This window comes from Mauremys reevesii, linkage group 7 (assembly GCF_016161935.1).
Source record: "Mauremys reevesii isolate NIE-2019 linkage group 7, ASM1616193v1, whole genome shotgun sequence".
NCBI lineage: Eukaryota > Metazoa > Chordata > Testudines > Geoemydidae > Mauremys > Mauremys reevesii.
This window is the reverse complement of record NC_052629.1, coordinates 27,054,180-27,067,170: the sequence shown is the minus strand read 5'-3', so window position 1 is coordinate 27,067,170 and position 12,991 is coordinate 27,054,180. Positions and strand designations below refer to the sequence as shown.

General features: G+C 42.6%; 1 protein-coding gene across 1 annotated transcript in view; it reads right to left on the bottom strand.

Moving 5' to 3' along the window:
* The window catches only part of PWWP2B (PWWP domain containing 2B), a 42,470-nt gene extending 30,192 nt beyond the window's left edge, over window positions 1-12,278 (bottom strand). The window contains exon 1 of the mRNA XM_039482590.1: window positions 12,114-12,278. Coding sequence (XP_039338524.1) covers window positions 12,114-12,262 — 149 coding nt within the window. The 5' untranslated portion in view covers window positions 12,263-12,278. The remainder of the gene's footprint in view (window positions 1-12,113) is intronic.
* Window positions 12,279-12,991: the final 713 nt, after the last annotated feature.

Genomic DNA, 12,991 nt, shown 5'->3' with positions numbered 1-12,991 from the left:
GTATCTCTTTCTCAGCACCATATCCCCAGGGGGGAACTTTTCGCTGGAAGGGTAAACCTCACACCCTCACTGCAGATCTTTTTAAGCTACTGCTGTTTCAGATGACAGCTGCACATCAAAGTAGGGAAACTCTTCTTCCTAGAGGAGTGTTAGTGGAGGTCGGATATTAAAGAAGAGAGATGGTGGCTTTCTTCCCAAGACTGGAATAGCCTTATAAATTCACCGACGCTCCTCTTCTTCCTAACACTACCCAGCATGCACACACTCCTCCAGTTTATTACACTGGTTTCATTTTTGTTTTTGCAGACATTGTTAATTACAGGCCAAACTCTTCTTACCCGATTTGTGAGAGAAAACCCACCAGGGAAAAAAGAAATTGCTTCCATAAGTCACAAAAGCAGGAATTGGCCCTTAATTCTGGTACCGACTCATCGCTGTTCTTTGTTCTTTAAGAGGTCAAATAATTTAGTAACTGGATGACTATAAAGTTTTAATTTGCCTTTTCTAGAAAGAACATTTCCTTTCCATTTACTTGCAGAGAGATGATGACATCTTGACCATTTTTATATTAGATACCTTGTCTAGGTGACATTTACTTTCCAAATTAGAAGAAAATTAGCTTAGTCTACAGGAAAAAGGACTAAACTGCCTGCAAAATACAATTTAAAACTAAGCTATTTTGTTTGGAGAGCTTTACAAAAAAAGGAAAGTCAAACCTGAGAATTAAAGGTTTTAATGTGACAGACTCTGCTAACATATTTGCTATAAAGCAACCATAAGTTGCCCATCGAACCTGAGGCATTAGTGGAGCTTATAATGGAAACCAATATAGTGCTATTATTCACGCAGCTTTGGTCGGAACTGTATGATACTTTATTTATTCAGTTAAGTGGAACAGTTCTGGCTTGACCAAATAAAACTATGCAATAGAGGAATTTTCCTCCATTCCACTCCATTAGAAGGTGGATTCTGTTTACCTTACGCTTACAAGTAGGCCCAAGGGTTTAAACAGAACTACCAGAGTCATTAAAGCAAGCAGGTTCAGGCCTTGTCGATTCTCTAAAGGCTTGATCCTGCTAGCCTAACTCACATGAGCAACCCCACTGAAAGCACCAGAACCCGTATGAGTAAATTTACTATGACCCAGTCCTTTATAAGGTCAGTGACTTTGCATGTTTTGCAAGAGTAATGAAGTTTTAGTAGACCATGGCCCAGCACTCAGTAAACTTCTCCAGAGAAGTGGGATGGCAACAGTTTCTGGGGAGAATCATCAGAATTGTGGATTACAACTAGTAAACTTGGCACTGATTAGATGAGGCTCAGTACCCTAATCTGCATCCCAAAGTTGACAATCATAGTAAAAGTAAAAAACATTTAAATAAGAGTAATTAAGATGCTAATGGTAAAGGTCAGCCAGCTATAGCAGGTGGAGACTGATATATGGCCAGACTGCATTGCTGGAGAGTGTGAGTGCGTGAAATTAACCCAACCCAAAGGTCCCTGATTTGAAAAAGTTTAGTGACATCACTGAACTAGTATGAATGAATGGCGGTCTGCCTGGGCTTACCCTCTGTGCTTTAACCATTCCTTAAACCAGTCAAGGAATAGCTCTGCAATAAGGGTAGATCTGACAATTAGTTAACATTTATATTGTTGTAATGCTCAGAAGGCTCAACCAGGCTGGGGCCTCATTACTACAATTTTCTATAGAGCCTAGAGCAAAGTGATAGTCCCTAATGTCAGCTCTAGAAGTAGTCACGTTGCTGCCATATGGCCAGTCCCCATGCAGCAGTTCAATCCTTTGACTGGCTGAAGTCCAGTCCTGCCCAGCCTCAAAAAATGCTGGTGGTTTGGGAGAAACTACAAGCCTCTGACTGAGGGACTGCCTGGGCTGTTAATTACTCAGATTTGCAAATCAGGGTCTATTTTAGATCCCTGGTTGCTCCACCACTCTCAGGTAGCAGCTGCGGTGGCCCAGACAGCTTTTGGGGAAAGGGTTTGTACGTAGTGAGGTTCATAGTTGTTACCGGCTGTGTCATACTGAGATTAGAGTATTGGCAATGCACTCTCTGCAAGGCTACACAAAGCCTTGGGAAACTTAAGGTGGGGTAGCACCACAGTTTACCTTGGCTTTCAGGTTTGTTTCCAGATGGGAGTTTAAAATGATCATTTTGGTTTTGGATCTGCCTACATAAAGCTGCCACCACAATCATAATTGAATTGAAATGAGCTAAGTACAGACTGGCAACATCTTTCTAGTCTACTGACTGAGCTTATGTCCGTCCCAAAGATTTGTTTGAGGATTATAGCACAAAACAAAGCAAGTGGAAGTTGAACTCTTTATATCTTAAATAACTTCAGATTGGTGGTGAAGGCAATGGCAGTGAAATAGAGGCCCTCAAGAGAAAACAATTTTCTCTATTTACTCCTGTGGGGGAATTCTGCACTACTGCATATGTGCAGAATTCATGTGCCATGCATTTCCTCCCTTGCAGAAAATACATTCTCCTGGAAAGGTGCTGCAGTTGTGCCTGTCTCCCACTAGGGGCCACTGTGGCACCAGAACAGAGAGCAGCCACTACTGGGCCAGCCCCAGCTGCTGATAGTGTGAAGACAACATCCCCTTCTCTTCCTTGTCTGCCCACGGGGCCGGGCCAGGTGAGGCGGCACAGGGTACGGAGGGATGGACAGTGTGGGGCACATGGGGATGCTGGGTGTGTGTGTGTCTGTGTGTCACAGACTGGGGTTTAAAAGGACTGAATGCGGTGGAGGTGCAGGGCCACATTGGGACACGGGGTAGCAAGGACACATGAGAATCATAGAATATCAGGGTTAGAAGGGACCTCAGGAGATCCTCTAGTCCAACCCCCTGCTCAAAACAGAACCAGTCCCCAGACAGATTTTTGCCCCAGATCCCTAAATGGCCCCCTCAAGGATTGAGCTCACAACCCTGGGTTTAGCAGGCCAATGCTCAAACCACTGAGCTATTCCTCCCCACAAGGATAGGGCAGATGTGCCTGACTGACTGGGAGAGGCTAGGGGTCAGCTAGGGAATGCAATCTCTTCCTGCCCAAAAAAAACCACCCTGTTCCATACTTCTCCCACCACCCACACTCAAAAACCCTCCAAGTTCATCCCCAGGCTCCTCCCCACCAATAACTTCCCCCTCCCTCAGCTCCTCTGTTACTCCTGACTCTCCCAAGCCTTTGCACTGCTTCTGAGGGGTGCGGGAAATAAGTTTCTATATTGTAGTTTAAATGAATTATTATTACTCAGAGTTCTGTATTTATAGGCCTAGCAAAGAATCTATTTGTGTAATAAAAAACACATTTCCTGAATCTTTTTTTGTCATCTGTATTGTTACAGACAGTTGCTGGCAGGTAGTCTTGCCCGCATGCTCAGGGTTCAGCTGATCGCCATATTTGGGGTCAGGAAGGAATTTTCCTCCAGGGTAGATTGGCAGTGGCCCTGGAGGTTTTTCGCCTTCCTCCGCAGCATGGGGCAGGGGTCGCTTGCTGGACGATTACCTGCTACTTGAAGTCTTTAAACCAGGATTTGGGGACTGCAACAGCTGAGTCAAGGGAGAGAATTATTTCAAGAGTGGGTGGGTCAGCTTTTGTGGCCTGCATTTTGTGGGGAGGTCAGACTAGATGATCATAATGGTCCCTTCTGATCTTAAGTTCTATGATTTTGATATAAATTACCAAAATAATTGAAACTGGCATGATTAAATTGTGTTATTTTGACAAATAAAATATGCAGAAGTATTTTGTGCAGAATTTTTATGTTTTGGTGCAGAATTCCCCTAGTATTTATTGTGTCGCATAGCTTTGGACAGACTACTGGGCAAGTAATACTCAATACGGGAGTATATGGCCTGAACCCAAAGAGACAACTGCGGGACTATTTTATCCTGAGGTGCCATATTTTGCTGCTTTTGCCCACAAAGTCAGCCTGCATTTGCTTTGTTCATGTTGGGGAGTTTTAAATTAGTTTTGGGATGGGGGGAAATTCCTTTCAAATCTCCCTACCAATTTTACCTTTGGGATGAGAGGGCAAGTCCAAAGATTGTGTTGCCTTTGCCACCAACTCCACAATTTGATGGGGCGGGTAGATGGTCAGAACTTCACACTCATCCAAAGGAGCTAGGGAGGCTGAGTTCATAGTGACTAGTCCTTACATTTGTCTAGATACTTATATGGCCCTCATCACCATACGCTACTCCCCTCTGTTTAATCACAAATGTAAAAAAGGCCATGTGACCAATAGGCCAATGCAATTTAATAGAGGCACTGTGAGTAGAACTTCCATTTCTTTATACCTTCTTATTTCTTTTGGAAAACTATGCTACAAATGTAAGTTACTCCAGACAAGTTTAGCTGCAGAATGATTAAAGACAACCCCACACAGAATTACATTTTTCTCTGATCAGCCTGCAGCTGAACAATTTCTGGACTGGCATAGACCTCGTCAAATAAACTGCACAATTAAAACCCATCACCTACTACATAATATTAAGTACATTTCATGAAACACACTTCCATTACCACACTTCAGTTTTTAGGAAAGTCTTACACAGTAACACAAACTTAGCTAAACCTAGTTTTTGCTCCTGACCTGCACGATTACTTAACATTTTATACATCTGCACATTGTCATTCTTGATACAGCATATTCAAATCCGCTCAGTAACAGACTCTGCATTTTCATCTTCTTGAGCTTAAGGGCATATGAAAGTGTCTGGGTATTATAGGCACCAGCATGTACTACAGGACATGAATTCAGTCTCAGTTTTTAGTCTTAGCCTTCTGGGACATGCACTGCCAAAATGGAACTATAATTTCCTCAATCCCCTCTCTCCCTGGAGACAGGCAACACCATCCTCTGTTTTGGAAATGTTTAAACCCACACATAATTAAGATTCAGCTCTTTATAATTTAGATTACATCAAAATTGGCCAGTCTTGCTAGCAAGAACATTGTAAATGCAGTCAACCAGGTTATAGTCCTTCCTTAATGTAAATTCTAAGCTAGGATGTGAACTTGGGTTTCCACATTTATTACACTCAAGATGACAAACCAAAATCCACACAGAAATCAGTGTTTTGAACTGATAAGAGTTATAGTCAGTCCCAGTAAAGTCTGACTGCATGTTGTTTAAAAACGTGTCCCCATATGCAGGCAAGCACAGGCATGTCTTGGAAGATTATTCTATAGCTATATACGATTACCATTTTTTGTTTTGTTTTTATGCCCTCCCCTCTGTGCACGAGTTAAAGGAGAAAGGGGGTGTATGGTTAGAGGGTGGAGGAAGAAGCAGCAGCTCATGCTTCCTACATCAGCTTGGGTTCAGAAAATGTGAGCTTGAAACGGTATTTTCCTTTGAAGAGAAACATCTGTTCCTTCACTGTCAGAAAAATGTGGATTGTATGTGCAAATTCCTATGATGCTGATGGCCACACGCAAGGCTTAGAAAAAGAAAGGTGTCTGGGTAAATCCTCCTAGCCCAATGGCTAAGCCAGGGGTCAGCAACCTCTGGCATGCAGCTCGCCAGGGTAAGCACCCTGGCGGGCCAGGCCAGTTTGTTTACCTGCCGCGTCGGCAGGTTCAGCCGATCGCGGCTACCACTGGCCGCAGTTCGCCGTCCCAGGCCAATAGGGGTGGCGGGAAGCCAAGGCCAGCACATCCCTTGCACACGCCACTGCCCCCATTGGCCTGGGACGGTGAACCACGGCCACTGGGAGCTGTGATCGGCCAAACCTGCCAACGCAGCAGGTAAACAAATGGCCCGGCCTGCCAGGGTGCTTCCTCTGGCACGCGGCTCACCAGGGTTTGTCGACCCCTGGGCTAGCCAGGGTGAAAGATTCCTGTGCCACCACACTTCCCAAAGCCACACACCACATATTGAAAGAAATAAAAACAGTTCTGTACTGTATTTAGTTATAGCACTAACAGTCAGCTTTCAACTTAGCACCTTCTTTCCCCCCCCCCAATAAAACCATACTACACCTCCCTAGATTTTTCAATTTTTAAAAATACCTTTCCCTTTCTCATTTTATCCTACAATAGATCATGAGGTCTCTTTTCTCCATGTTGTTTTCACTGCCCCTCACTTCTCCCTCCCAGAACTATGTTTCTTTCATATTCCATCAATCTCCCTCTTCCCCCCACACCCATCCCCAAAGGACGATGTTTATTAGCCAAAGACATGAGATGCAGGCCTTTACTCTCCAGAGGCAATACACTGAGGAGAAACACACACACCCCTTGCCCACCCCTCCAATGCTGGGAAAGGCAAGGGTGCTAGGATTGCTAGCAGGGTTCTGTCCTGGACCCAGCTGGGAGGCTTTAGCTTTAATCTCAGCCTCCAGATAGTAGATTTCTGATATGTGGAGTGCTAACCTACCATCTCCACCACAAAAAGAACCCCTCTAATTACTAGAGGAGACAAACGAATGCAACATTTCTTGGCTGATACAAGGTGGGGTGAGATCTCTTTTTCTCCCTTTCCTCTAACTTTTGGCAGTGGCATCTACTCTATTCCCATCACCTCTCCACCCCACCCTCACCCCACTCCAAACTTTCGTCTGGAAGAATAGCTCCTGTTGCTCAACTGTCCCAAACAGCAACATGGAACTGCTTGAATCTTGTCAGTTTCACTGCTACCAGCAGGCTTCTGAGTAGTAGCACAAAGTTTGACAGGACTCTGGCCAGCTTTCACTCTGCTGTTCTTTATTAAAGCTCTAAGCAGTAGCAGAAAAGACCTACCTACCTGATAGGGCTAAATCATAGAATAATAGACTCTCAGAACTGGAAGGGACCTCAAGAGGTCATCTAGTCCAGTCCCCTGCACTCAAGGCAGGTCTAAGTATTATCTAGACCATCCCTGACAGGTGTTTGTCCAACCTGCTCTTAAAAATCTTCAATGATGGAGATTCCACAGCCTCCCTAGGCAATTTATTCTAGTGCTTAACCACCCTGACAGTTAGGAAGTTTTTCCTAATGTCCAACCTAAGCCTCCCTTGCTGCAATTTAAAGTCCATTGCTTCTTGTCCTATCCTCAGAGGTTAAGGACAACAATTTTTCTCCCTCCTCCTCCTAACAACCTTTTATGTACTTGAAAACTCTCATATCCTCTCATATCCTCTCTCAGTCTTCTCTTCTCCAAACTAAACAAAGCCAATTTTTTCATTCTTCCTTCATAGTCATGTTTTCTAGACCTTTAATGATTTTTGTTGCTCTTCTCTGAACTCTCTTCAATTTGTCCATATATTTCCCAAAACATGGCACCCAGAACTTGACACAGTACTCCAGTCGAGGCTTAATCAGCACAGGAATCTAAGCATTAGAAACTTCATACCAAAAAAAAAAAAAAAAAAAAGTTTAGGTTCTGCAGAACTCAGTGGCATTTGCCCAAGAAAGTTTCCAAGCAAGTTTCTTTTTCAAGCTTTGGCCATAGAGACACAATAGGTAAAGGGTTTCAGATGCAGTCTTGCTCTAGCCCCTTGTTCTCGACAAGACATTAAGTGGCTTTACAGTAGTAAGAATTGTCTTGCTTTTTGTGGGGCCAACAGTATTGCTTGGAGTTTGAACTTTTCTTATGGAAGCAAAATCTAGTACTTCAGTGTTACATTAGGCAACTGCTTTGTAAATAGATCCATCTTCCACTGCAACAGAATAAGTGCAGTCTTCACTGGCATGTTCTAGCTTTAATTTCAGTAGCCAAATCAACAGATAAGCAAGATTAGTGTCCATTATTTTGTGCTATTGAAAGCTACCGTGAGAAGCTTGACCTTAAAGTTCTTGGGCAACTAGTGATTTTGGGTGCCTAAACTGAGAGACTGTAAAGCAGCTTGATTTTCAGAAGTTACTGAGAGCCCAGCCTCTTTAAGCTGTCTAAACTGGCACTCAGAAATGAGATCTCCACAAGTCACCCTTGAAAATCTTGGCCAAAGTTTTCACAGTAGTAGGGCCCCAGTTCTCCAGTCTGGTCCACACAAGAGAACCCTTACATCCATGTGGAGCCCAGTGGGTCTACCTGTATAGATTATTGCAATGTCAGCACCTAAATAAGGGTAAGAGAACTAGCCCCACTGGTACCTAGATACTCCAGTATATGGCACAATATTCATAGGCTTATAGCTAGGTAGACTGACTGGAATATTAGGCCGGGGCCTGCAAGAAGGGAGACTCACTAACCAACAAGATCCAAACCCTGTTGAAAAGGTCTAGCTGCCATGTACTGTAGCCAAGTACTGTACATAGCTCAGGGATTCCCTCTTCCATATCAACCTCCAGCTAGAGTGATTAAAAGTTTCTCATCCCTACTAGATGCTGGAAGGGGAAAAAAAAACAAAAAACAAAAAAAAACCCACTATCTTCCAGCCCTTAATACAACCTCACTTAAAGGAAAGGTCAGGCTCCCAATTGTTTTACTAAATCTCTTTGCAAGACAGCTGAAGCATAGCCAAAATTATTGAATCAACGGAACATCACAAGAGTCTTCTCAAAGATCTTCAGCAGTATTTCTGTTTTTAAAGAGACTAAAGATGGACATCAGAAGTACCTCTGCTTAGCTTTGTGATAGCAGGTAAACACCAAGATGGGACCAATCACCACAAAAAGACATGGAAAGAGTTCTACAAGAAATGCTTTTTTTGGTCCATGTTACCCTATTTCTAATTAACACTGGTTACATATAATCAGGAAAGAGAACCCAATTTTTTGCCTTAAATCCATTTTGGATTCCTTATCCCTCTCCCTATCAGAAAGAGGCTTTAATATATCCATTTTTGCTATGTGATTATATAGTTAAATATCATCAGGATGTGGGCATCTGATTTGTCAGATAATTGGAGGGTTTTACCCTCTTTAACAGAGGGCTCCACAAATTCAGATTATTTTTAAGGTAACTGATTTTGCCAGGAACTTGTGGACTGGGGATAGTGTGAACATACATTAACATTCCACTGACTTAAACTTCGAATTGGCAGAGGGGAATTCTGAAAGTATCCTAAGGGCTCATCTACATTACACAGCCTTTGCTGATACAGCTATACTGGCATAGCCCAGTGTATGCAAAGCATACGCCATAGAATGTTTTTTCTGCAGACATAGTAAAAACACCTCCCCGAATGACATTAACTATACCAACAGAAGCATTTACGCTGGGGGGTTGACAATCACAACTATGTTGGTTAGGGAGTGTGGGTTTTCCCCCCACATACCTGACATAGCTATGCCAACAAAATTTTGTAGCATACACCTAGCTTAAGTGCCTCAAAAGAGGCACATTAGAAATAGAGGAGCAGCGTATTGTTCCCACTGAAGAGGAAAATCATCACAAAAGATTAAGGAAAAAAAAAAAAAGAGGGATAGGCAAGTAAAATTGTGAAGAGTGCCAAAGCGACTTAGAAGCATAAGTCCAATTTTCAGAAGTGATTTAGGACCCTGAGGGTCATATTTTTTAAAAGACATTTAAGTGCCCAAAAATGCAAATATGTGTCTAGTGGGATTTTTTAAAGTGTTTTAAATGGGTTAGGTGCATAGCAGGCATTAAAAACAATAGGAGTTAGACACCTAATCCATTTTGGAATTTAAAAATTCCTACCTGCATGTCAAAGCACCAAAATACATTTGCAAATCTGTCCCCAAAGATTATGGAAAATCTGAAGTGGTCTGGGGAAGTGATAACTATTCAAGCATTTTGTAAAAATGAAAGAATTAAAAGTCTCATTTCACATGTCCCTTGTCCAGGGAGTCACTGGCAAATTTTGCCAGAGTGAAAATGACTACTCAATAAATGTATAATCAACAGTCTGCCCTAGGTCAGAATGTAAATACAAATGAACAAATAGAAATGAAATCCCGCCCCTGTGTTTTTTTATTTCTTTAAGTTTTAAAGTTAATTGTACAATAAGCATTACTGTCTGAAAGGATATTTTATTATTAATGGTCTTACAATTCTTTAAGCTCATTGTAATGAAATAAAGCATGCTATATAGGAACATGACCCCTACTCTCAATAAAATTAGTATTTAAGTTTCAGGGGCAACTACTATCAAGGTCTTGACCACTTCAGGGTGGGTACGATACATTCATGATGGCACTGTGGCAGAAGACGTGGCCTGCTGCTGCAGTAGAATCCACAACCAAAATTAAATAAGAGAAGAACATCAGAAGGCCATCCAATAAATAAATAAAACAAAACACCAAAGAAACAAACCCCAAAAACACCACCCTGAGGATTTAAGATGAGCAACAAAAACTGAAAGACATCGGCATTTTAATAGGGCCAGCTTCTGTAGAAATTCCAGAATGGAAAGCTTCAAATGTTGGAACTGAACCTACATTATTGGCTTCAGAGTCTTCAGTGACAGAGAGAAATCAATAAAGCTGCAGTCCTTCCCCAGTGGCTGACTACATAATGCAAGGATTGCTAGGGAGATTGGATATTAGTAATGCTAGCAGGCTACTTGGACAATGAGAAGGAAAACATGTGAACACCCATTTAGCTGCATCTTGGTTTAAAATGTTTGAGTTGAGCGCTTTCCCATACTGTAGACAATGAGATAGATGGGTAAAATTAACATGAAGCCATATGTTAACTCACATGACGTTAGTATTAATGTTTTCTGGCACATCTAATTAAGAGATAATACCAGTAGGATAATTGTCAAAGGATAATGGTTTTGCACTGCTGGGTGGGGGTGAGGAGGGGGAAAGCCTGTAGCAAAAAGTCTAAGAATGTATTAAGGAAAAAACTGAGGCCTTCAAAAAGCAGGAGACATTTATAGTGCCCACTCGGAAAATAAAACACTAAAGGAAAGCCAAGACATATGTTTTATTAATGCCTCCACTTTCTCTTCTCAAACCACTCATCTAGTAGAAGGATCCCATTATCTTGCAGTAATGTATTCCAGGGACTTTACACCAGAGGATTAAATAAAGACATAATATAGATAATTGGCATATATGCTGTGTTTTAGCCAAACTTTAAAAATAACAAACCTTTATATTTGTGTGTGATTAAATTGATTTCTAACTTGGTTAAAAAACCCTCCACTAACAATAAATAAGAATCAGCTAACCAGCAATCTGAATGCCTGTTACACATTTCATTATGTCTAACAGATCATTTGTTACAGTTTTGCGATTACATGGCAAATGCAGAGCACATGTTAACTTGATACACATAAAAAGTATTCCACCACTGTATGCTTATATATTAATCAAAGTCTTGCTACCACACTAAATTTTTAGTGAGTCTATTAGCTCCAAATACATGGCAAATAAAGTGTTTTACTTAACTGATCCTTTTTGTATAGTGTTCTAGAAAACCTATGACTAATATTCCCATACCCTTTTTATTTCTGCATTATTAAAAATAACTGGTCAGTTTCCCCAGAAGATAAAGCTGTTGAAGCATATGGTATTCCTGAACAAAGAAAGAAAGTCTATAATTATGGCAGTATCTGACATCATAAGCGTATCATACCACTACCCAGCACGCCCAGACTTACTGCACAGTCGTAACATCATTAAGAAGAACTTTGTCAAGTTCTAATATTTTTATTCAACCAAACCTTTTTCTTGACAAACGTGCAGTTTCTGCTCCAAAACAAAATGTTAACTCTACAAACAGCCTCTGCAACACAGATGTAATCAATTTCCCTGCTTGATTGGGGCCACACTTTTTCTAGTAACCTATGCCCATAAAAAGAGTTACTTTAAAATATTTTCACAGTAGGTTTTTCTTCTTTTCAAAGCCTCTAAAATGGTCACTGAGAAGTATTTTCAGATTTATTTTGCAGTGTAACTGGATAACAACCCTCTGAAAGTCTCCTTCCAAACTGGATTTTTGAAAAGAAAATGAAACCAAATCCAGAGCTTGCTTTTGCAGAAGAACCCCCCCCCCTTTCCTCCCCTCCCCCACCTGCAATGTGCAATGCAACCTTAACTCTTTAATCTGATTATGGCCTAATCCCTCCTCCTCCCCAGCTGCTCTGATCTCTCTGTGCAGCAGCAGGCCATACTCTAGAGAAAAACTTCACAGTTGCAATCATCACCCTTGGAAATATTTTGGGTAACAATCAAAGCATTGAGGGCTCCTACTTTTTAGTGCAGTCTAGGAGGATCCCAGTGAAGCGCCTCTCCCCGCAGCTCAAGGTGACCACCAACGTATCGTTCACCATCTGCTCCACCAGCACGGGTAGCCAGGAGCCGACCTGCAGCTCCTTCGCCTCAGCCTCAGCCTCCTCCATGCTTGCAGGAGCTCGGCGTCCGCCTCAGTGCAGCTGGAGCGCGGCGGCAGGCTCCCAGTCGGCCTCGCCTGGGCCCGCTGCCCGTTCTGCTCCGCTCTCTGCTCTCCCCTCCCCCGCCGCTGCCGCCGCCCGGATGGCTACACTGGCCGCTGCGATGACCTCATGGCTCCAGGCTCCCCCTCAATTGGGAGGATTAGTAGGTGCGCTGACGTCACAATGCTTCCCTCCCGGGAACGTTCCACGGCCGAATCCTGCAACAATTGGCTACAGTTCAGGGTGATTATTGGAGAAGAACATGTCAGTAAGACACTACGGCGGCTACTGCCGCTCACGGCGGGGCCTGGTAGGGGGTCTCCTCTCTGCCCCCACAGTACCACATCAGTAACATAAGAGTCCAGGGGTCTCCGCTCTGCCCTCACACCACCACATTCAACAACATGTTAAAGCGGGGAGTCACCCTCTTCCCTAACCTGGGTTCCAGGAGGATGAATACTCCATATGCAATAATATGTTAATAGCCTAGATTAAGGATGTTCCCCTTCTGCCCCAACCTTTCCTCTAGGGCATAATTATATCATCCTCACTAGGCTACTGCTTGATTATTTAGACATGTTAAAGAATTTTCCTGGCCCAAATTGTTCCTTAGGAAGATAATTTACACCATTATTTACTCCTAATCCATATGTGTTGACTGTCCCTATGTAAATATGGGATGAAAAGAAACAGTCT